Source organism: Lipophrys pholis (assembly GCF_963383615.2).
Source record: "Lipophrys pholis genome assembly, chromosome: 5".
In the NCBI taxonomy this organism is placed as follows: domain Eukaryota; kingdom Metazoa; phylum Chordata; class Actinopteri; order Blenniiformes; family Blenniidae; genus Lipophrys; species Lipophrys pholis.
Genome location: NC_137628.1, coordinates 19,059,905 through 19,080,466, shown reverse-complemented (window position 1 = coordinate 19,080,466; position 20,562 = coordinate 19,059,905). Strand labels below are relative to the sequence as shown.

The window sequence follows — 20,562 nt, the reverse complement described above, 5'->3', positions numbered from 1 at the left end:
GGAAGAGGTAAATAACACGATCAGTATCAAGGTGTGTTCTGCTCTAAAAAACATTTGACTAAATGTTGCGGTTGTAGTTGAAAGAGGTGTGTATTTGTTAGCTCCCCTGAAGTGAAATTGGCTTTTTCAGACTGCTCAACTCTTTAATGACAATGGTATTTTAAAGCAAGAGGAGGAAGATGAAATAATTAATTTCAAATCAGTCCGAAATGGTTTTTTTTCGCTGTGTTCTTTTTTTTCCAGCAATATGCTTTGCAAGTTAGTCATTTATATCTAATCACATACACACCAATGGAGGGGGCTGCCATGCAAAGTGCTCAGTCCATCTGTAGAGATTAATTTGAGGGTCTTGCTCAGGGACACTTTGACATGTTGGTAAGTTAAAAAAAAAAAAAAAAGTCGACACACTGTACACACTGAGATTTTGATTTGATTCTTCTTTGGGGATTTTTTTTTATGAAAGTTTTTATCATAGATCATAGATCATGCACAACATTTGGTTATCATCGCATGTTTATTGCATCTGTTATCAAATTACAGCACAATTCACCAAGTGTCATTTTCTAAGACAAGGGAAGTTGTATTTGCATTTCATTTATACATTCAGGTCATTGGACAAAAACAAACGTCAATTCAGAAAGAAAGAAAAAAAAGAAATTCTCTGAAATATATAGAAGGGGAAAAACAACATACTGATTTTGTCACCTGTAAACAATAAAGGAAACATTAACATACCACTAACTTTAACTTCAAACTTGCTACTTTAGCAAGCAAACTATTCCTGAGCTTATGGCTAATTTGTGCTAACCATTTTCCCCAAAAAATAAATAATAACACAAAATGTGGGTTATATTGCATTAAACCAAGAAAAAAAAAACAATTTGATTAAATTTCTATTGTTATTTTAGGTGCAAATCATGTCAGAAATATCTGAAACAGTGTGATAATTGTGTTTCTTTTCAGCAACATGTGGTGACAAAAGTACACAGGAGATAATAATGATGATCTGGTAGTGATAATAATGTTTAAGTTGTCGATTACTGAGATAAGACTATCGATTTAAACAGGAGGATGTTTAAGTCCCGTACAGAGCCTCCCGCAAAAACACCGTGCTGCTTTCAAAAGACACACAAAACACAAAAAAACAACTCCTCAAACAAAACATTTCTAAGAGGTTCTCCCTCGATGCAAAATGTGCTCGTCAGTGCTCACTCATTTAAGTGCCAAACATGGTAGAGTGCCATAAAAACCAGATTTCAGGTCCCACATCAATCTTAAAATCGATTAACTGGCCAAAAACAGGTGGTCTCCAATGGGATTCTAATCTTAAATCACTGTCAGTGAACGGACAACAATATCTGACCTCCCATTTTCTCTCTGAGCTGAAGCCATTTAGCTCTAAAGGAACAATCATCTCTTCAATCATGGGGTCCTACAGTGAGGATTATTACATAGCAGAATACCTTTTCACTTAACTGCCCAACAAAAGTTTTATAGAAAGAAATGGAAGAAATATATGTAATATATAATAAAAACAATAAAGTCAGTTAGGTTTCACACAGATTGTGTTATAAGGTAAAAACTGTGACTGTGATTACCCTGATTTCTTTCTGAAAAAACAACAGTCATTTAAAACTGCAGTGAATAAATTCCAGGTTTGATTCATAGCATTTTTTTGCTATTATACAGGTGAGCAGCAATTACTAAAACTCTTCATTATTTAGCCACAGGCAAAGCATTTAAAAAAACAACAAAAAAAAAGAATCTACATCTATAAAAATACACGGTTATTCGCCATGTGTCTATAAAACTTCATACCAAAGTGAAATCAGCTTCAAATATAAAATATTTTCTACTAAAATCCTAATTTCTTCCGGTGCTTAAACACAAAAGTAAGAAAATAGAGACATTATATTCATGTTTCTCTTCCCCATTCATTGCGTTTAAGCTCTTCGAAAGTGCGCTTTCTCATTGCTCACTGTCACCCAACCATTTCTAACGCATCACTTTCTGGTTCAAAAGAAAGAATAAGAATATGAATAAAAACTACAAAAAAAGATTCACAGCTGATTGTCATAGTTTTTGAAGACCGCTTTGAACCTTTTCTGAATTTGACTCATTTTTCTTTTTAAAGAGATTTTTGAGTTTCATAGATTTCTTGCCCTTCTCTTTATCCTTGTTCTTCTCCTCCCTACCTTCGGCTGGCGAAACCACAGAGGAAGCGACGCCCCTGGGCGGTCGCGGAGGTGGCTCTGCCTCCGTTTGCGGCCTGTTTTGAGGCAGGTTGGGATTGGAGGATGAGAGACTGCCGGGGCTTGAAGTCATGGGGTTGCACGACTTTTCAAGGATGCCATCGTACACGAGTTGGCTCAAAGGACCGACGGAGAAAATGTCTGACGAGGACTTCCACGGCGCCTGTGCGGTCAACATCAGGTCTGGCTGCCGACTTCGACCCGGATAGGAACTTGACTCATGTGCTCCTAACTCCTCCCTCAGGAGAGCTTGTTTGTGCATTTCGATTGGATCTTCAAGTATTTCCCAGGAGACGCTTCCAGTTGGAGTGTCCAAGGAAACGTCCATGTCATCTCTCAGCATTCGTGGCATTCGTCTTCTGAGAGAACCGGCAGGCATCTCGGGTTCATTTCTCATTATCTTCCTGCTTGCGGATGGTTCCAAACCAAATTCCTGCTTCTCTGTTAAGGACGATGTATCCATAAGTGCTTCCAATTTCTCTCTGGGCAGCATCCGGATGGAAGCAGCGTCAGTGCAATACTCCAGTTCGTCTCTTGATATCTTTCTCGGTGGCGTTCTGGCAGCTTCAACCATGGTATCCTTCACTAATACTCTCACAGGAGAATCAAGATGGCATTCTCCTTTGTTCCATGGAAGCTTCCAAGCACCTGTGTCCTGGGACATTCCCATTGCGTCTCTTGTAACCCTTCTGACTTCAAATGCATGTTCAGTATCGTCTCTTGCCGTCTTTCTTGAGGCGCTGTCCATGGATGCTCCTAACATGTCTCTTGATATTCTCCTCGGCGTCGCACCTGTCGAGGGTTCCAGCTCATTCCAGAGAATCTTCCTGACATCAAGTGGTGCGTCACTTCTTTCTCTGTATAAATTCCTCGTTGGGATCTCCATCAAATCCCCCACTGTGTCTTTTTCTACCTTGTGGAGAGAAAGCTCTGCATCCGACTCATTTGAATTCCCCTTTCGAAACGCAACATCCACCGGAACTTCACTTCTGTCTCGGGATATCTTTCTTGTCGTACTATCGACGGCAGACTCTTCAGTGGGCATCCGCAGAGGTGTTTCCAAAGAAGCGTCAAAGGCTTTGTCTCGTGCCATCTTCCTACAGAAAATGTCCGCCGAAGCTTCAAGCTCTTCCACGGAAACTTTGCAAACTGGAGCTTCAACAACAGCCTCTGCTTCTTTACTCAAAGGGCTTGTACCTGAACTCTCTGCAAGGGGCTCAGTTTCATCGTAATAGAGCTTTCGAGAGGCACATTCAGCAGTAGCACTCGGAAATATTTTACTGAGAGGCTGTGGAGTGACGTATTCCGAGTCCGTGAACTTCTCTTGGGAATTTCTAATGGTTAGAAAAGTAGAACAAAACAAAAACCAGAAGGACAGAGTCAGGGAGTGGATAAACATACAAACTTGTACATGTTGAAGGTTCTTTAAAATGAACAGGATAGGCAAGTGAAACTGGAAACAGGAATACATACTGTTTTTTGAGCGTTTTCAGAAAACGTCCCTCTTGTTCATCGTAGCCAGTGTAAGGGGCCCGGATGGGAATGAGGAGATCCGGGTCTGGAGAGTTCAGCGCAGCCGGTGGCTGATTGATGACGCCTGAACGACGCGACCGACATATGGCAGATCCCCGCATCCGAGGAGAACGTTTAAGTGCTGGACGAGAGGCCAAAGTTTAGATAATAAGTAAAACCAGATATATTTATTGATAACAGACAGTGGTGTAGAGATCTCATTGAATATGTACCCTTAGTCTTTATCATACAACATCAAATATAAACAAACACTGAGTTCAGTTCATTCGTTTACTACACAGCACACGATGATTAACGGAACACATTGTAACAGACATTATGAGAGATAAAACCTCATTTTTGTTTCTTACCTGGCTTCTGTTGTAGGATTGGCACAGCAGGCTCCTCTAAGAGATCCTCTATAGATCCGTGAATGGAGCTGTGATATGAACAAGGTTGTTGGAGCACCCGTGGCAATCCCAAAGTAATGGATTCCGAGTAGAGTTGAGCAGTGAGGTTTGCGAGGCCGGGGTTTCTGATGATGGGGAAGCCACAGAGCAGCTCAATCTGCTGCCAGCGATGAAGACGTTCCCGCAGGCAGGCCGTCACCTCAGACAATGCATTCCTTTGGAAAAACACAAATGTTATCATACCGTTATGATAACGTGTAACACGCAATAATTTGCAGCGGAGCGCATAACTCACTTTGCCTCCAAGATCTTCTGGTCGACCTGGTCCAGAGAGGAGCTGTGAGCCATGTGAAGAGTCCCCAGAACAGAACTCCTCTTTTTCTTTATCCTCTCTGCCTGTGAGAAAGCAAATCGTCAGCAATATCTCAACCGAATTAAAACGTTCCTCTCAGTATGACCGCAATGTTTTTTTTTCCTTTGTACTTATTGGATTCATCCTTTACCTCTTCCTTTGCGATGGCAAGCTGAAGCTCTGCACTCTGCTTTTTAACGTTGTAGTATTGAACCTCAACTTCATGGGTGAGCTGCAGCCAGTGCTGAAGAACCTCGGAGACGTTCCAACTCGCCTGCATGTCCTTCTCGGCCTGCATTAGTGCTCCACGGATCTAAAGACGTGACATCAGACGTTGGACACGCCACGTGTCGGTTAAAGATGAAATCCATTCCTTTAAGTATTTCAAATGCGTTTTAATCGTTCAATATAGAAGTGACAGGTGTCTCGAGAGTTTGTGGGATTCCTTCCACTAATCGGCATGTGTACCTGCTCCAGCTCCTCCTCTGCATATCGGAGGCGACTGAGCTCAGTGACAGCTCCCTGCCTCAGCTCGTGCAGACGGTAAGCCTCCTCCTGCGCCCCCATAATCTCATCTCTCATCTTCTCCTCCAGGTTGTGCTTCTCCTCTGCTACATTACGTTTTTCTTCCTGGGCTCGTTCCAGCCTGAGCAAATAAGAATGTTCATTTTTCAATCAAACTAAGCAAAGTCAACTCCGAGTATAATATGCAAAAGCAAAAGAGAAGAAAGCAAATGCGTAATACTCACTGTTCTTGTAGGTCTATAAGGCTCTGTTCAGCCCTCTGCAGACTTTCTAAATCTTTCATCATCCTGGTAATGTGGACTTTGCTGGCTTTGTTCTGAGACTGGGCAAACCAACAGCCTCCCACTCCCATCACCACGGACACAATGAGAAGCAGGTCCTTCATGTAATTATGAGGGCCTATAATAAAATAGAAAGTCAGGATATCTCACTGGTAAAAGATGCACAGTGACTATATGAACATAAGGGGAGAAATACACAGACAACTTTAGCCTCTGTGCCAACTTTATTTTTTGTCTTTATTATAAAAAGCAATAAAGATTTACTACACATGTTCTCTGTTCCTGTCCTACTTTCTTTCTTTCTTTCTTTCTATCCCCTAACCCCGGGGTGTCAAACTCATTTTAGTTCAGGGGCCACATACAAGCCCAATTTCATCTTGAGTGTGCTCAACCGATAAAAAAGTGCAAAATTAGTCTTTAAATGTAAAATTTGAAGTTTTCCTTTGTTGTGGCACAGATCATACACAATGAAAATGTCCATATTTTCACCAAACCAAACAATTACTACTGAAAATGACTTCAATTTCGACATAAAGCCAATTTTAATGAAACAGTTTGGTGCAAAATACAGTTTATATACATATATATATATATATACCTCTCCTATACCTATTGCTTTATGCATATTTCACCGATATCTCAGATCGGGTCTCAGTGTTGTGTTGTGTTGTGTTGTGCTGTGTTGTGATGTGATGTGATGTGTTGTGATGTGATGTGTTGTGTTGTGCTGTTCTGTGTTGTGTTGTGTTGTGTTGTGTTGTGTTGTGTTGTGCTGTGCTGTGATGTGTTGTGTTGTGTTGTGTTGTGTTGTGTTGTGTTGTGTTGTGCTGTGTTGTGATGTGATGTGTTGTGTTGTGTTGTGTTGTGCTGTGCTGTGCTGTGCTGTGCTGTGCTGTGCTGTGCTGTGTTGTGTTGTGTTGTGTTGTGCTGTGCTGTGCTGTGCTGTGCTGTGCTGTGTTGTGTTGTGTTGTGTTGTGTTGTGTTGTGTTGTGGCTACAACTCTTAATAAATCTGTTTAAAAATCAGTTTTCTTTGAAATTTTGCTTGGTGGTTTGATGAACTGGATTGAAGCATCTTCCGGGATGGCTTTGACCCACGCGACTATTTGTTTGACACCCCTGCCCTAACCGGAACCATAACCAGAGAAAGTCGCCACCTCTGAGCCTGGTTCTGCAGGTTTAATCTTGTTAAAAGGGAGTTTTTCCTTTCCACTGTCCTGTGCTTGCTCATGTTGGGTTTTTTTTCTTTTCTGTAACATGCTGTGATGTATTCAGCACTATCTAAATAAAATAAAATAGAATTACATTGACATGCACATTGAAGAGGTAAATAGGCAGAACAGTTTAAAAAAGAAACACGAGCAGGAAAGCAGAGGATTTGTTCTCACGTGCGGGCGGTCCGAACAGGACTACATCCAGTGCTTTGATGTTGAGTTTCTGTTTGTCTCTCTGGTCTTGAACTCTCAGATGTCCGCTCAGGAATGACGGCTCATTAGCTGCAATCCTGCAAGCAGATGTTACGGACGGTACAAGCTCTGTGATGATGTGCGCCTTAAAATTAACTGACGGTGAAAAGCAGGAGAATCTCCACAGGTTGCTCTCACCTGGGGAGTGTGTTTCCATTGACTTTAAAGTCTTTAAAGTTTCTTTCATACTGTGGCAACTCAACAAACTCCTTCAGCCAGCGGAGCACCTCATCTTGAGTCCAGTTGTGTACTGGAAGGAAAGAAGTTTAGAGCACGATACCTCAGGACGCGAATGAAGAAACAAAAAACAAAACCTCGGGGACATGCACACACCTTCAGAGGACTTCCATCCCCTCCAGAGCTCCTCCACGGTGATGTGTTGGTCTTCTCTGTGCAACATGTTGTGTTTGTTGGTCTGCTGCTGCTTCATGTCTTCAATGATGAACTGCAACACCAGGGAAGAGTGAAACAATTGACTGAAATCAAAGTGTTTTTCCGATCATGTTGTTCTCAGTGGTACAAATCACAAGCACCTGACATCATCTCTGTCCGAAAAAAACCATTGGGTGGCTGCAGTGCTTGATGTGCTTGGATTCCAATCTAGAAATAAATTGCGGCTGGTTTGAGATTGCCTTTTTATTTGCATGTGCTTGCGTGCGTGCGCGCTGTCTTGGAATGTCGCCTTGGCTGCAAAAGCTTCGTATGATGGGGAGAGGAATTTTGACACTTTGACGAGCCCAGACCCCGTCCCCAACATCTCTATGGCAACGGCAACCCGAGCCCCTGGATACTGTATCCCCGAACGGCATTCTGGACGGCAAAGACATTCTAGAATTCTGACTTTACTATCTATGGCACACACCACAGACTTGTTTGAGTATGAACTCTGAAATGCTAAAAGAATTAACAAAATGGCTCAACTAGACCTGTGCAAATGTAAATGCTTACAACGAGCAGGCCTTTACACACATACCAAAAGAAATGCGGTCGTAAAGACATTTACAAATGACCACCTTTTTTTAGAAGAGATAAAATAGTAAAGTATTTTTGGTGCAGTTGTTCACTGGCCAGTATTGGTTTTGGTATTAATCTTTCTTAAAAAAACAACAAGAAAACAACTCAACACATCATCTGACCATAGCAGAACATAATATAGTACAAATCTGATATAATCTTAGAAAATCTAGACGGTATACTGTTTGCATAAAGATGTAATATGTCAGGCTTTATAACGATCAATGTGTAACTGTCATACACAATATGGGTATAGCACTCAGGTAGTGTGATGGGCCAGCATCTCTTTTCAAGGATTTCATAGACGCGACATCAAACTGGCATATGGATAATTTTGAAAGTTGAGTCAGAAAACATTAAGAGGAGACGTACTCTTCACTATGACTATGAAGGTCACTAGTGTTTCAGTATTCTACTAGTGCAATCCAGTTCTGTCACCGAGCCAAAAGCAAAGTTATACTGTTGCTATCCTTGAAGGAGCATTTGACTCTGACATAAGCCAGGACACCTGTCGTTGCACTGCTTTACCCCGTCTGTCTCTGGCATGAAAGAACATGCATACACAAGGCATGAAACCAAGAAAATAGCTTTAGAGGTTCAAGAAAAGAGCACTCTGTACCTCCACACTCTCTTCCACCTCAATGCCGCCATCTTGGTCGTCGTCCATCATCTGATGGATGCTCCGCAGGGCCTCCAAGCTGTAGCGATCGGCCTCACTCATGCAGGGTGGAGACACCACCATGCAGGGATCTACATGGTGGAAAAAAAGCATTTTCACGTCAAAACAAGTCTATCAGAAAAACTGACCTTTAGGTTTCGTAATATCTAATTCAGCAACAAAGTCGTGGTGTCCACTTACTGCAATGCAACTGTGCTTTGACTATAACAGAGAACCAGTCACACTGGTCCATTTATGTCTTATTGTTGTTTTTACACTGTGCTTTGACATCAGAGGGAAGACTCGGACTGAATTTATTCATTCATGAGTTCTACGTTGGGCTGCATGGCGGTTGCCTCGCAGTAATGAAGGTCCAGGTTTGAGTCCCATCTCAGTGGTATTTGCAGGTGTTTACTCTGGTATCTCTTACACCATCTAAATCAGGTATGAGGGAATTGGTGACACCAACTGTGTGTGTGACTGTGTCTGCTCTATGCCAGTGCATCTCAAAGTAACACACAGATGCTGCCTATTTGGAGTCACGGTTCTCCTTTTAGAGTAACTAGTTAACTTAATAATCAAGTCTGGATTCGGGAAAGAAACCTAGAAAAGCACAAAGAGAAGATGCAAACCACACAGGACGCTTGCGGCTCAGAATATTAAAAGGACCTTGCTGCCCTGATAACACAGTACCAACCACTACAATACAACTCAGGCTGGTTCAGACCACTCAGGACCTTTTTCTAATTAAGTTGGAAGACCTTTACTGCACTGAGCTTCTCTTGTCATTCACTGTCTGTCTCTCTCTCCCCGTCTCTGAGCCTGTCCACCATCACCTGTGTCTCATGTGTAACACTTGAGATGCCAATGCTGTTTTTGCCCTATATAAAACAACTAAATTGATTTGAATATATAGCCACGGCCCTATATTCAAATTCAATTTATTTCAATTCAGTTCAAGTCAATTCATCTAACTGGACACTACCTCTTTCCATTGTCAAGAATGAACGGTGCTGTTTTACAGTATTTAAAACATTTAGTGTCTAGTTTCACCAATCATTCAAAACCCTTTCAGCCCATTTCACAGAAAGAATTAAATTCTCCGTTATGTTGTGGTGAATTTTACTAAGTCAAGTTAACGCCTGACTTGTGACACTCAAATTGTTTGATTAATTAAAGGGTAAAAGGTAAATGACACTGAACAAAGACAATAGCAAGTTTTCTCAAGTTATTGTTGAAGTTAGTGGCAATAGAACAAAAGTGCCCAAACCTGGAATGCAAAAGCAAATTCTGATGATGACCGTATTATAGAATGTACTTGATCAAGCTGCACTACCCAGGGGAGTTGTCACAGGCAAATCAACTGCACTCATTAGGCTTCAAGTTGTACAGCGTGTTCCTGGCTTAAGTTTACGGTAGGGACATGAATGCATGGGAAGTTGACGCACAGCTTTCCCTCATCTGTCAGTCTTCTGAGTCAGAGCCCATTTTTGTCTTTGTGACTGTTTGGATGCTCCAGTGGTGAAAGACGCTCACTTAAATCTACCAGTGAGCAGCTTTTGTAACACAAGCTGCTCCTTGCCCGTGTTAGAAGGAGAGATTTAGGAATGAGAAACAGTGGATCTTAAATTCTCAGCAGCAAACTGACACCAGTGTTTTATTTCTTAATAAGTTTTGACACTTGTTTACTTGGTGCGCTCAATAGGACCGAAAAACCTGTGGAAGAGTGACTTGTTTTGACTTGTCACTGCCACAGTTACAGAGGAGTTCTGTAAAGGTACTGAATATGATACTCACCCTTTCCTTGTTGATGAAACTCGAATTTCTGTAAAGTGACGTGACCACTCAGCTGGGTGAGCTATTAGGTATCAGTAGTGAATGCAAAAGCCCTCAGAGGAGTGTTTGTGTTTGTGTGCAGCTATATCACTCATGCTGTCAGGCCATAAGTCTTCATACACAGTCACATTGTTGAAATGCCTAACATAAGGTATTTATTGAATGAAAAAGTATTTAAATAATGAAAAGGGAAATATTTAGCTTAGGTTATAAAATTATGACATAGTTAAGGTTTGATGTAGAGAGTAATATCTTCAGAAATGAAATGATTCATGTCAATGTGATGGGAAATAAGATCGTGTGTTTATCTGTTTGTGTTGTTTGTGTTGCTGGTGTCCCAGCAGGACCTCGGTTTAACCCTTTCCACAGATGTGTGGGAGCTCATTCTACAAGACTGGAAACTGTATGAAAGAATTGAACGGTTGAAACAAAGGGTTCTTGGTTATAAAATGTCACTTTTGTTTGCAAGAGTCATACATGATCTAGAATTGAATTCCACCTGGAAACGTGTGTTCCACTTTGTTTTCAGGTAGTTTGAAGCAGTATGGGCCGCATGACATTCTTCAATTGTGACTATGTAAGAATTAATCTTGTAACACGCACGTTTGAAATGAGTTAAGAGAATAAATAATTGACAGTTGGTTGTAGAAAGCAGGGGAGGTGCACGTCTCCTTGTTCACTGTGTTTGATGACAGGACATATTTTTAAATGCCGATGCGAAACCTTAGACGAGATGTGTGTCGATATTTTTCATTCTGTTTTGATTCCGACCCGTTGGCGTCGTGTCCAAATACCTGAAGGGTCGAACCCTGCGCTCCCACCGGGGAAGGTGAACCCCTGGAGGTCTCCGGCCCCGTGAGCGGCCAAGATGAGCGCGGCGGGCACCAGGAGCACCAGCGGAGACAGCGGGATCATGATGGTCGGTAACGTTTTTAGTCCACAGAGGAGGAAAACGCTTCAAAGCAGACGGAGAAGGACCGCGTGGCCCATAGAACATGGGGTCAGTCAGCGAAAGGTGTCAAGCGATCTGTGTTGCTATTACTGGTGCAGGCTGGGCGAGATGTGATACTAATGTTCACTTGAGAAATTAGACAAGAGGGACGAGCGCGCGCGCTCCGGTAAGCGCACCAGAGGAGAGAGCGCACGAGGTTTGCGAAGACTTTCTCCAAACTCTGCAAGACGGCGCGTCAAAACTGTGCGGAAAGGGTTTGGTGGTACTCCAGAAAAAAGGACTTATTCTTCTATATTTAATCCAAAGCAGTACAGGTGAAACATGCAGGAGGCCTTATCCTCAGCCTGATCCATGTTGATGTGGAAAATCCGCTCTAAAACAGCCAAGATGAAGATTAAATGAAAACTTTTGGCCTGAAAAAAAAAAGGCACTGCAGGCTTGTATGTGATCTTGTGTCCCTCGTCCTCTGCAGAAGCCTCTTTGGATTGTTCTTTTATAAGCAAACCTTTCTTACTCCAGTTGGACTCCCAGTTCTTTGCTCTATTAGCTGTCACTCTTTCCCAACAGAGATGTGACGCTTCTTCTGCGGAACTGAGGCTTCCAGTCTCCCTCCCCCTCCTTCCTCGCTCCCTCACAGAGGGGCCTCTTTCTTATGCTCCCAAGCCAAATATATACATAGAGGACAAACATTCCAGTTTGTTAAATACAATGACTTGGCTTGGCATATTTAAGTTGTTTTTTTTGTTTCATTAGGAGCTACTGTAGTCCATGAACCCAACAGTCATTCCTTCAAACATCTATCAGAATCTTGCTGATGCCAGTCTGGATGGAGCCTCAATGAAAGCCCTTGGATTGTCACTATCGGGACGTTTTGACAGAGTCCACCTCTATCATGCCAGGAATAGTCTGTCCTATGTGGTATTATAGACTGAGTCCAACAGCTGTACCCTTGATCGCAGTTTTTGAAGTTATATGAAATGGATTAGCAAGTGTTTGTACACCTGTCCTCCGGTTTTCTAAAATAAATCTTTTATAAGGTTTCCCATTTCTGCAACAGACGTACTGAAACTGATGAATGCAGTCTTATTTCGTGGGGCAAAGCAAATTGAGAGTGAGAAAACAAAAGAGGGAGAGAGAGAGAGAGAGAGAGAGAGAAGGGCAGACTACACAACACAGCACACAAACTTCAACAGTTACAAAGTGTCCGGTTTCATTCCAGCAATCCAGCTCCTCGTTTAAAAATAGTGAGGCAGATCTGACCTCTACCCTGTGGAGCATGCCCAAGTGGCAAGCATCCAGGAAGGTCTCAGGAGGATCCAGCCGATGAACATTTTACGTGATCACACGGCGAAAGGACAAGATGGAATGAATGTAACAGCTAAGATATCTCTGCATTAAAAAGCAAATGAATACATTTAGAGCTCTTATTCCCGCAGTGTGCAAAACTACATGGCTTAATCAGCTGCAACGTCACACTTTTGGATGGATGGATGAACGTTACCAGAACCATTTCATGTGGACGTGTCAGGATTCATAACTTGCCTCCAAATCCTCTTGAACTCTGAGGATTTAAGCTTTGTGCTGAACTCTTTTCATAAGTTTGACCATTGATAGTCGAATTTTATTGGGTGGGAAAACAACTAGAAATATTTCACAACTCAACCTTGGCAGTTTGTTCCAAGCCAAATTAAAAGTTGATGCATTTACAGAGGTTGTTTACAACAAAACGGGCCAAACGGTTGTTCATTCTGGGCTTGATGGTCGCTCATGGAGGGTCGTGGAAAGTTAAGCGCTCGTATTGAGCACAACAGCAATGAAAGCCACATTTTAGGAACACAAATGATGATCCATAATGAAAAAGCACACAATGACTTACCTCTCCCAGATTGAATCATTAAGAAAAAGCTCTGTAGATTGTGATACCCCTTCATTTTCCACAAGGTGGACCGTGCAGGTGATGATCAGTATTTATTGGGATTTTCATGAAAAATGCATTCACACCATGAATGACTTTAAAACTAGTAGGTACCAAATAACCACGTATTATATTAAAAGTTGCTCTGCTTATTGTATTGTAGACAATGGTGTGAAGAGGAAACTGAGGAGTGGCTCACTTGGCAGAACAAGTTATCATTCAATCCCAAGATTGGTGGCTTGATTCCCAATCTGTCTTTCCATGTGCTTTAAAGTTTTTGGGCAAGACATTGAACCTTCCAGAGGAGGTGAACATAAAACTGGTGGAGTGAACATGAAGCTAGACAGTAAAGACGGTTGAAGCGCCTCTTACAATACCAATACTCCAAATTTGACCTTTAATTTCTTCCACCGAGATTTATATAAACAAGATGAAGTCTTCAGTACTGCCTGGACAGCTTTGACCTTTCTTTAGTAATATGCAAGACTTCAGACACCCAAGTCGTTTTAAGGCCTCACTATTTTTTGGAAAAAGGAAACAACAGAGACTAATCATGTTTAGATTGGAGCTTTAAGTGCAGGACATACAAACCGCATGTTGATTAGACAACAGAAAACGCAGAGAAATACATTCTTTAAAAATTCCATCTTTGATATAAAGAGTAACAACAACAAAAAGGTCAGTGGCCTGGAGACCATCTGAAGCAGAAAACCTGCAGGCAGACATGTCGACATTGTTTTAAAGTGCCTCCTTAAAAACAAAGACTGATTGATTCTCCAAGGTCAATTTTTTTTTTTTTTTTTTTTTCCAAACTACCCATCACACATAATTATTTAAAATTGGTAAAAGTGTTAAGTATGCATTAAAAGAGAGGAGAGGAACAAGCCCAAAGTTATCTCCACTGTGACCTCTGTGCTGACAGACACAGGAGTCAAGAACCGGACAAACTATTTGGTAACAAAAAAAACAAACAAAAAAAAAAACTACAATGCAGTTTCACAAAAATGTACCTCAGCAAAAGCTTATAAAATATAATATGAATAAAATAATGTAATAATAAATCCTTGGTCCATTAAAATGGTGTTACTCTTAGAAATCGTCCCTTGCTTATAGTCATGAAATCAACAACTTTTGTTTTTCGGTAAAAAAAAAAAAAAAAAAGTGACCTTGCTCATAAGAAAGCAAAGTAAAAGTAGCTTCCAAACCCAGGCGTGTATAAAAACAAAGTAGTTATCTTACAAAATATGTTGTTGAGAAAGTCAGATAGCAAGTTCACCATCCTTGAGGTGAAGATCTGGGACTTCAAGGTCCTCCTCGCGGCCTTTTGGCATGACCAGAAGAATCCACAAGAGGGCACTAAAGCACAAAGTCACAAGTACTTTCAACTCTTCCTTTCTAACCTCTCAAGAAGTCCTCATGATTTTCACAAGTTCAGTTCGATAAAAAAAGCTTCTGTGCAATCCTTCACACGTCCATGAGCCTCTTTGTGCCGACATTTTCTTCATCATGCATGGTGCGCACACAAACCCAGCATCACTGCAGCCGCGCCCCAGAGTCACAGCTATACTCCCCGCCACGTGGCCGTCCGCCAGGCAGCCCGAACAAAGGTGACGATGCTGGTCACGATGAAGAAGTGCTGTAGGATCGCAAAATGGCCCCGGCGGCATTGCAGTGTGGTCTGGGCCCAGGCTCGGGGGTGTAGGTGAAGGTTAAGGCGGTGGAGTAAATGATCCCATCGTTGCGGACCAACGTGACTGGCACCTGAACTGGCTGCCTCACCCAGCGCCAGCCCTCCCTGAAAGCCGAGATGTCCGGCACCACACACAGGACGCTCTCCCCACACCTAAGACGAGATGAAACGAAGCAAGGCTTGAATGTTTGCATTGTTATACAAAAACAGGACTTACAGCACTGAAATGCCAGAGCAAAGAGGAAACTTGCACCACATGGAATTATGCATGGCAAAGGCAAGAAGACTGAAGCTGGGTTCCATCTTCGCCGACTATGGACAAAGGTAGAACAGCTCACAGGTACATCACAGACCAGTGACAAACACTCACATTCACACGTAGCAGCATTTTCAAAATCACCCAGTCACGCCCTAAACACAAACCCAGACATAAACTATGCAAGGATGAAACCGTGCTAACTGTTTTCTGTTTGTTTGTTTCCACAGTGACACAAATCCTCAAGTGTTAGTGTGTAGTCGGGTTTAGGTTCCACGCACACGCACACACCAAAGGAAAAAGAATGAAACATAAAAAAAAACACTTGCAGGGCCCTATACCTGTACATGGTGTCTGCCTCCACGTCTCCGAACCACACTCTGAGGTTGGGGGTGAAGTTCTGTCCCGTCAGCTCCAACATGGCCACGTCTCCTCCGCCATTTAACTGAACACAAACAAGTAGAGAAGTCCTTTCAAAAGCTCTCATCCTCTGAACTGAAACTTCACCCAGACTCGCACTCGTGTTTACTGGACGAAGAAGCAGCATATTTTCAGTCATAACCTGCAAACTTTCCACCACTGGCACAGGTGTGACTGGTGTGGGGACGGGGCCCATGCCCTCATAAAAAGTGTACTCGGCTTTGTCGGTGCTAATGATAGTCCAGGAAGCGCCATCGTTGATGATGTCCTTGTTGGTCTCTTTGGAACATGGAGTGGCCTGGAAAAACAGACACCGAGAACAAGTTGGAAAGAAAAAACCTCAATCTAAATGAACTCCTGAAAGCTGTGTGTGGTTGTGAGGGTGTACCTGGTACTGGATGATCCTTTCCTGTGAGAGACAGAGATACATTTTTTCCGTGTCTTTCAGGAAGAAGGAGCACTTGTGAAGCTGGGACACTGGATCGTCTGCATCCATTAACGCCGTTTGCTTGTCAACTTTGCGAATCACCTGAGGAAAAAGAAATAAAAACAAAACACACCAGTTATTAAAAACAAGGGAAAATTCTTCATGTGTGCGCAAGTTCATACAAAAACAGGCAGGAAAGTACTTGAATGAGAGGAAAGACAGGTCAGTTTCTCACAGAAAAAAACACACTTTAAAAAAAAAAAAGAAAGAAGTTTCCAACCTATTTACAAAATGCATCTAAATCAAATGGACATTTTCTATTACATCAGGCAAAGTAGGAAGATTAAACTGTCTTAGCCAGAGGTGGGAGCTCTCACAACAGTCTAAACCATTTTTATTCAACCCAGACTTTTTTTGCTTATACACTGATAAACTTTATTATAGCGAAAGATTTTAAAAGCAAAACCACAGCAAAAGATCCACAAACTACATTTTACATTTTCACACTGAAGCTGATCCGTTAAGCCAATTTTAGAAACGGGTTAGAACTGGCCGTGTTCACTGTTCACCACGCTACCGGTCAGTCTGACTCGATCCCAACCCTGGAAGGTACACAGGTCAACTGAGCCTGATCCAGGTGTTAAATGCATTTTTTTTTTTTTTTAAATCCATTTTTGGTTCAACTTTTGTCTATTGTGGAATAAAGAAACAAAAAAAGAAAACCGAGATGTGAATTGACACCTACCAGTCGGGGCAGGGCCATGCCGGTAACCGAACACACTAATTTCACCGTCTGGCCATAATGAATGTAGCCGTCTCTCACAGCAAATTCCTCCCCTTCAGACTCCTCGTCATCCACTAGAAAGTACAGAGAAAGTGACAGGACACAACGTTGTTTTACACGTGCAGATTCATTTGAAAGAATGCCAAAGAAGATCGTTAAGAAAATAAAGGTGTGGACTCACAGAGATGGATAAAGAAGGCGCCCCACTGTTGAGAGCTGGCATGAAAGTTGCCCCCCTCCACATGAAGGTACCTGGTACTAACCGTCTGGGAACGCAGGCGGTTGAACAAGGCCACCTTAGTTCCAGAAGCGATACACACTGACAGAAGAGTAAGAAAGAAAAAATTTAAATAAATAAAAAAAAAAAAAATCATCCCTTGAGATTAAATATAAACCTCCCAGTGCAGCAAGGTCACAGCACACACACACACACACATTTTAGCCGCTGTTCCACCGCGCAGTACGTGCCGGAGCGGGAGGTTACGGTACGGCAAAGCGCACCCAGGACCAACTCTTGTTGCGCGGTCCCACCACAGAACGTTCGGTAAAAATGTAGGCAGGGTTGTGAACGGCTCGGAGACACGGAAGCGGTCGGCGGCCGTCCAAGTCGTTCTCTGTGACTCAGGTTAAACTTTCTCATTGTGAACAGCAGCGTCCAGCTCCTGCTGAAGCTCCTCCTCCCGTTCCTGAGAGGAGCGTCTGTATCTCGTTGAAAGACCGCGGTGTTGTGTCGCACGCCGACGTTTCAATAAACCCAGTTAACAAATCAACCAGTTAGCATGAAGCCGCGGATGTAAACAACAACAGGAGGGTTTACGGCCGATGAAATTAGTTAAATATTGCGGCCAAGTCGAGAGTGACGATCGTCACTACCAATCAGCAGACGGCTGCGTTGGAGCTCCTCCTCTCAGACCCCTTCCTCGGTGCCCGGTACCTCAACGCAAGGGTAGCGGAAAATCGTCATTTCCGTACCATCCGCCACTTTTCAGTCGGACCGCGCGAAAACCCGCCCCGCGACAGAAAGTGCGGTGGAACTGCGCCTTTTGTGTGTCCGCTAAATCCTGCAACTCACAATCCGCATTTTTCAGCGACTGCTTCTTCTTGGAGGGTTTGGAGATGACCTTGATCCTCTTGCTGAGGAAGACTCCGATGTTGGAGCTGTTCCCGTACAACATCTTCACAGACAGCATGAAGTGCTTCCTTTTATCCGAGTCGCTGATATAAAGGGTCTTTGCTGTGCAGAAGTGCTGCCGCGGAGAAAACATAAAAGTTTAGGAGATTCAGCACGAGGGTCTGGTTTTTCTTTTTTTTCCCCGTTTCACTTCCCTTTCATCTGCTTTGGCAAAACAAGTTCATTACGGGCATCGGTCTAAAAAGAAACACGAGGACATGCAAGAGCTTTGCAGCAGAACACAAAGGATATGGTGAAAATACAAAGCAAACGGTGGTAATTCTTTGTGTCAAGGTCATAGTTTATCAGTCATAGTGCAACACAAAAATCTTGTATGTAGTGCAATTATCAGGATTTGGTTATAATTTCACAGTAAGTGTGAATGTTTGTGAGAAAAGGCTATCTCTATCGTAATACTTTAAGTTAGACTTTCCATTGCAAAGCTGATTTTAAACAGGAAACAATTACAAGGTCAAAGTCACTAAGAGCCAATGACCTTCTTGTTTAATGTCCCCCGGTGAGGAAAAACAGCTGGAAATTAATTCATAAGGGAAATCAAACCTGTCGTTGAGTCAGGCACAGCAGGGATTCATTCTGACAGCTTTACATTCTAATTTGGATCTTTTCTGAGTGAACTGCATTCAAAATTAAGTCCAAAAATAGGAGCAAAGGTCCTAAAATGACTGGGGATAATAAGTCCACAGACCTTCCCTTCCAGATTAAGCTGTTGCATCTCCTGCTCACTGTTGCCGATCCCGATGAAAGCACACGGCTGAGCCTCCTGCTCCGTGCAGCCCTCCTTCTCCATACTTTCCAACTTCTTCTGCCACCCGGTGCCCATCAGATACACGCAGGGAGGAGGACAGAAAAATCTGCAAGAGGAAAGCAGACGTCAGACACACACACACACACACACACCGGAGCGTCAATCCATCCATTTTAAGATGGACATTATTCACATTGGACACACAATTCAAACATTCAACGCTTCAAATATTTTAGACACAAACCTTTTTTCGTTTCCGTACGACTTTTGTGCAACTTTCGCGTGCAGGATGAGCACAGTCTGATCATCTTTCTCCTTCATGTAATTTCTCATAGCCTCTCTGAAATAAAAAATATATATATATTTAGCAGCTTTGTAAAATAAAAATGACTACTACTTTAATCAAGCTATTTTTCTCAACTTTATGAGCAGATGTGAAGCCTCTCTTTTCCCTACCTTGTCAAACGCTGAGGCTGTGGTCGCTCACCAAACTTCCTGCAAAATAAAAAAAACAATGTAAAGTATTAGAAAATGAATTCCGAGTGAAAACTGCAGTAAAACGGTAAAACAATATGAGCAGCAACAATATTAGGTAAGCATGCCATCATGAAATGAATTGCAATAAATACAAAACTTCAGTAGATTGAGAAAATGTCTTTGTAGTTTGAGATTTGTTCTGCAAAAATAACAGTGCTTTTTCTCTTGCCACTGATTTGACTTGTCAAAGCATGAGTGCACAGTATATAAGAAAATATACTTTAATAAGGATATACTTTGATTACGATATATTTGTGTCTAATGAACAAAACCTTCTCTCTCCGATGACAGGTCATTTAAATTGGACGAAATTAAATAAAATCAAAATGCTTAAACTTAAATGTTATTTAAAAACAGTACATGTAACATTGAGGCATCGTGGACGGTTTGTTAGGAAACCGACTTTCCCAAGTTGACAAAGTAAGAAATGAGACAAAAGAAGGAGATGAGCCCAAATAGGAAAGTCAAACTTTTTAAAAGTATTTTGAAACTTTTGTCAAGAGAAGGGAGGACGAATGGCAGAGAAAGCAGACGTTACTACCAAGAGTAGTTTTGCAGAAGTCGAGCAGGCAGGGGGAGGGCTGCGTGGGGTAAACCGGGGGTGGGTGGGTGTGGGGGCAGCAACGGCATTAAACCCCCAAAAACATCCCCCAAAACCCCCGCAGACCCGCCACTGGAAGCACCGCACCGAAACCCAACATTTCTTAACAGCACACTGCCTTGCATTTCTGCACTTACCCCGTAACAACGGGCGCCATCTTCCGAGTGAACCCACCACCACCACCACCTCCCCCTGCTACAAAAAAAAAGAAGAAAGTCCAACAATCGCGAGATCCCTGCCTTCCCCCCCGGGGCCCCTTCACCAGAGCCAGCGGTGCACCAAGAAGAGCCGGGGCAGAAGGAGGAGAAGGAGAGAGGGACAGAGAGAGGAGGGGAGGAGTGACGGGGCAAATGGGTGAGAAGTGGGGGAGGGAGGGGGAACGGGTGGAGGGCAGACGCCAAAACAACAGGCGTGGGAAAGTTTTGAAATCGCGCGAGAGCGAAAAAACTCTCACAATACACATGAATGGTGATTGGCCGATAGTATCGCGAGAGTAGCGGGGCAGGGCTCCCACACTGTAACTGGATTCCCACGCCTTATTGAGCAATAAAAGAGAGTACACCTTTCTGCACGGCGGAGCTGCTGTCACAGCCGCATGGGGTCTGCAGGAGCTCCTCAAATACACACTCGGGTTTCAACTTCTTTATTGTTGGAGAAAAAAAAAAGCACAATACAAAAGTAAAATAAAAAAAATAATAATAAATTCCCCCACCCCCTCCATCTAACCCCCCCCAAATA

General features: G+C 42.7%; 2 protein-coding genes across 3 annotated transcripts; both read right to left on the bottom strand.

The window, feature by feature from the left end:
• Positions 1–504: 504 nt before the first annotated feature.
• On the bottom strand, positions 505–11,233 carry stim2a (tromal interaction molecule 2a). The gene is made up of 12 exons (XM_080462770.1): positions 11,100–11,233; positions 8,431–8,561; positions 7,131–7,242; positions 6,936–7,047; positions 6,720–6,835; positions 5,276–5,450; positions 4,995–5,172; positions 4,678–4,839; positions 4,470–4,570; positions 4,136–4,389; positions 3,726–3,906; positions 505–3,586 (listed from the first exon to the last, which is right to left on the bottom strand). The coding sequence occupies exons 1-12, from the start codon at positions 11,218–11,220 to the stop codon at positions 2,074–2,076; spliced, it is 3,156 nt and encodes a 1,051-aa protein (XP_080318896.1). The 5' UTR covers positions 11,221–11,233; the 3' UTR covers positions 505–2,073.
• A 2,490-nt stretch (positions 11,234–13,723) lies between these two features.
• rbpja (recombination signal binding protein for immunoglobulin kappa J region a) lies at positions 13,724–20,017 on the bottom strand. 2 transcript variants are annotated; one of them, XM_080464351.1, is made up of 11 exons: positions 19,962–20,017; positions 19,143–19,181; positions 18,931–19,026; positions 18,627–18,792; positions 17,822–17,996; positions 16,931–17,068; positions 16,711–16,823; positions 15,927–16,067; positions 15,681–15,836; positions 15,460–15,563; positions 13,724–15,015 (listed from the first exon to the last, which is right to left on the bottom strand). In XM_080464351.1, the coding sequence occupies exons 1-11, from the start codon at positions 19,979–19,981 to the stop codon at positions 14,793–14,795; spliced, it is 1,371 nt and encodes a 456-aa protein (XP_080320477.1). In that variant the 5' UTR covers positions 19,982–20,017; the 3' UTR covers positions 13,724–14,792. The 2 variants fall into 2 exon arrangements, with proteins under 2 accessions (XP_080320477.1, XP_080320476.1); XM_080464350.1 differs by having other exon boundaries at positions 13,980–15,015; positions 15,460–15,836.
• Between the last annotated feature and the right edge of the window lie 545 nt (positions 20,018–20,562).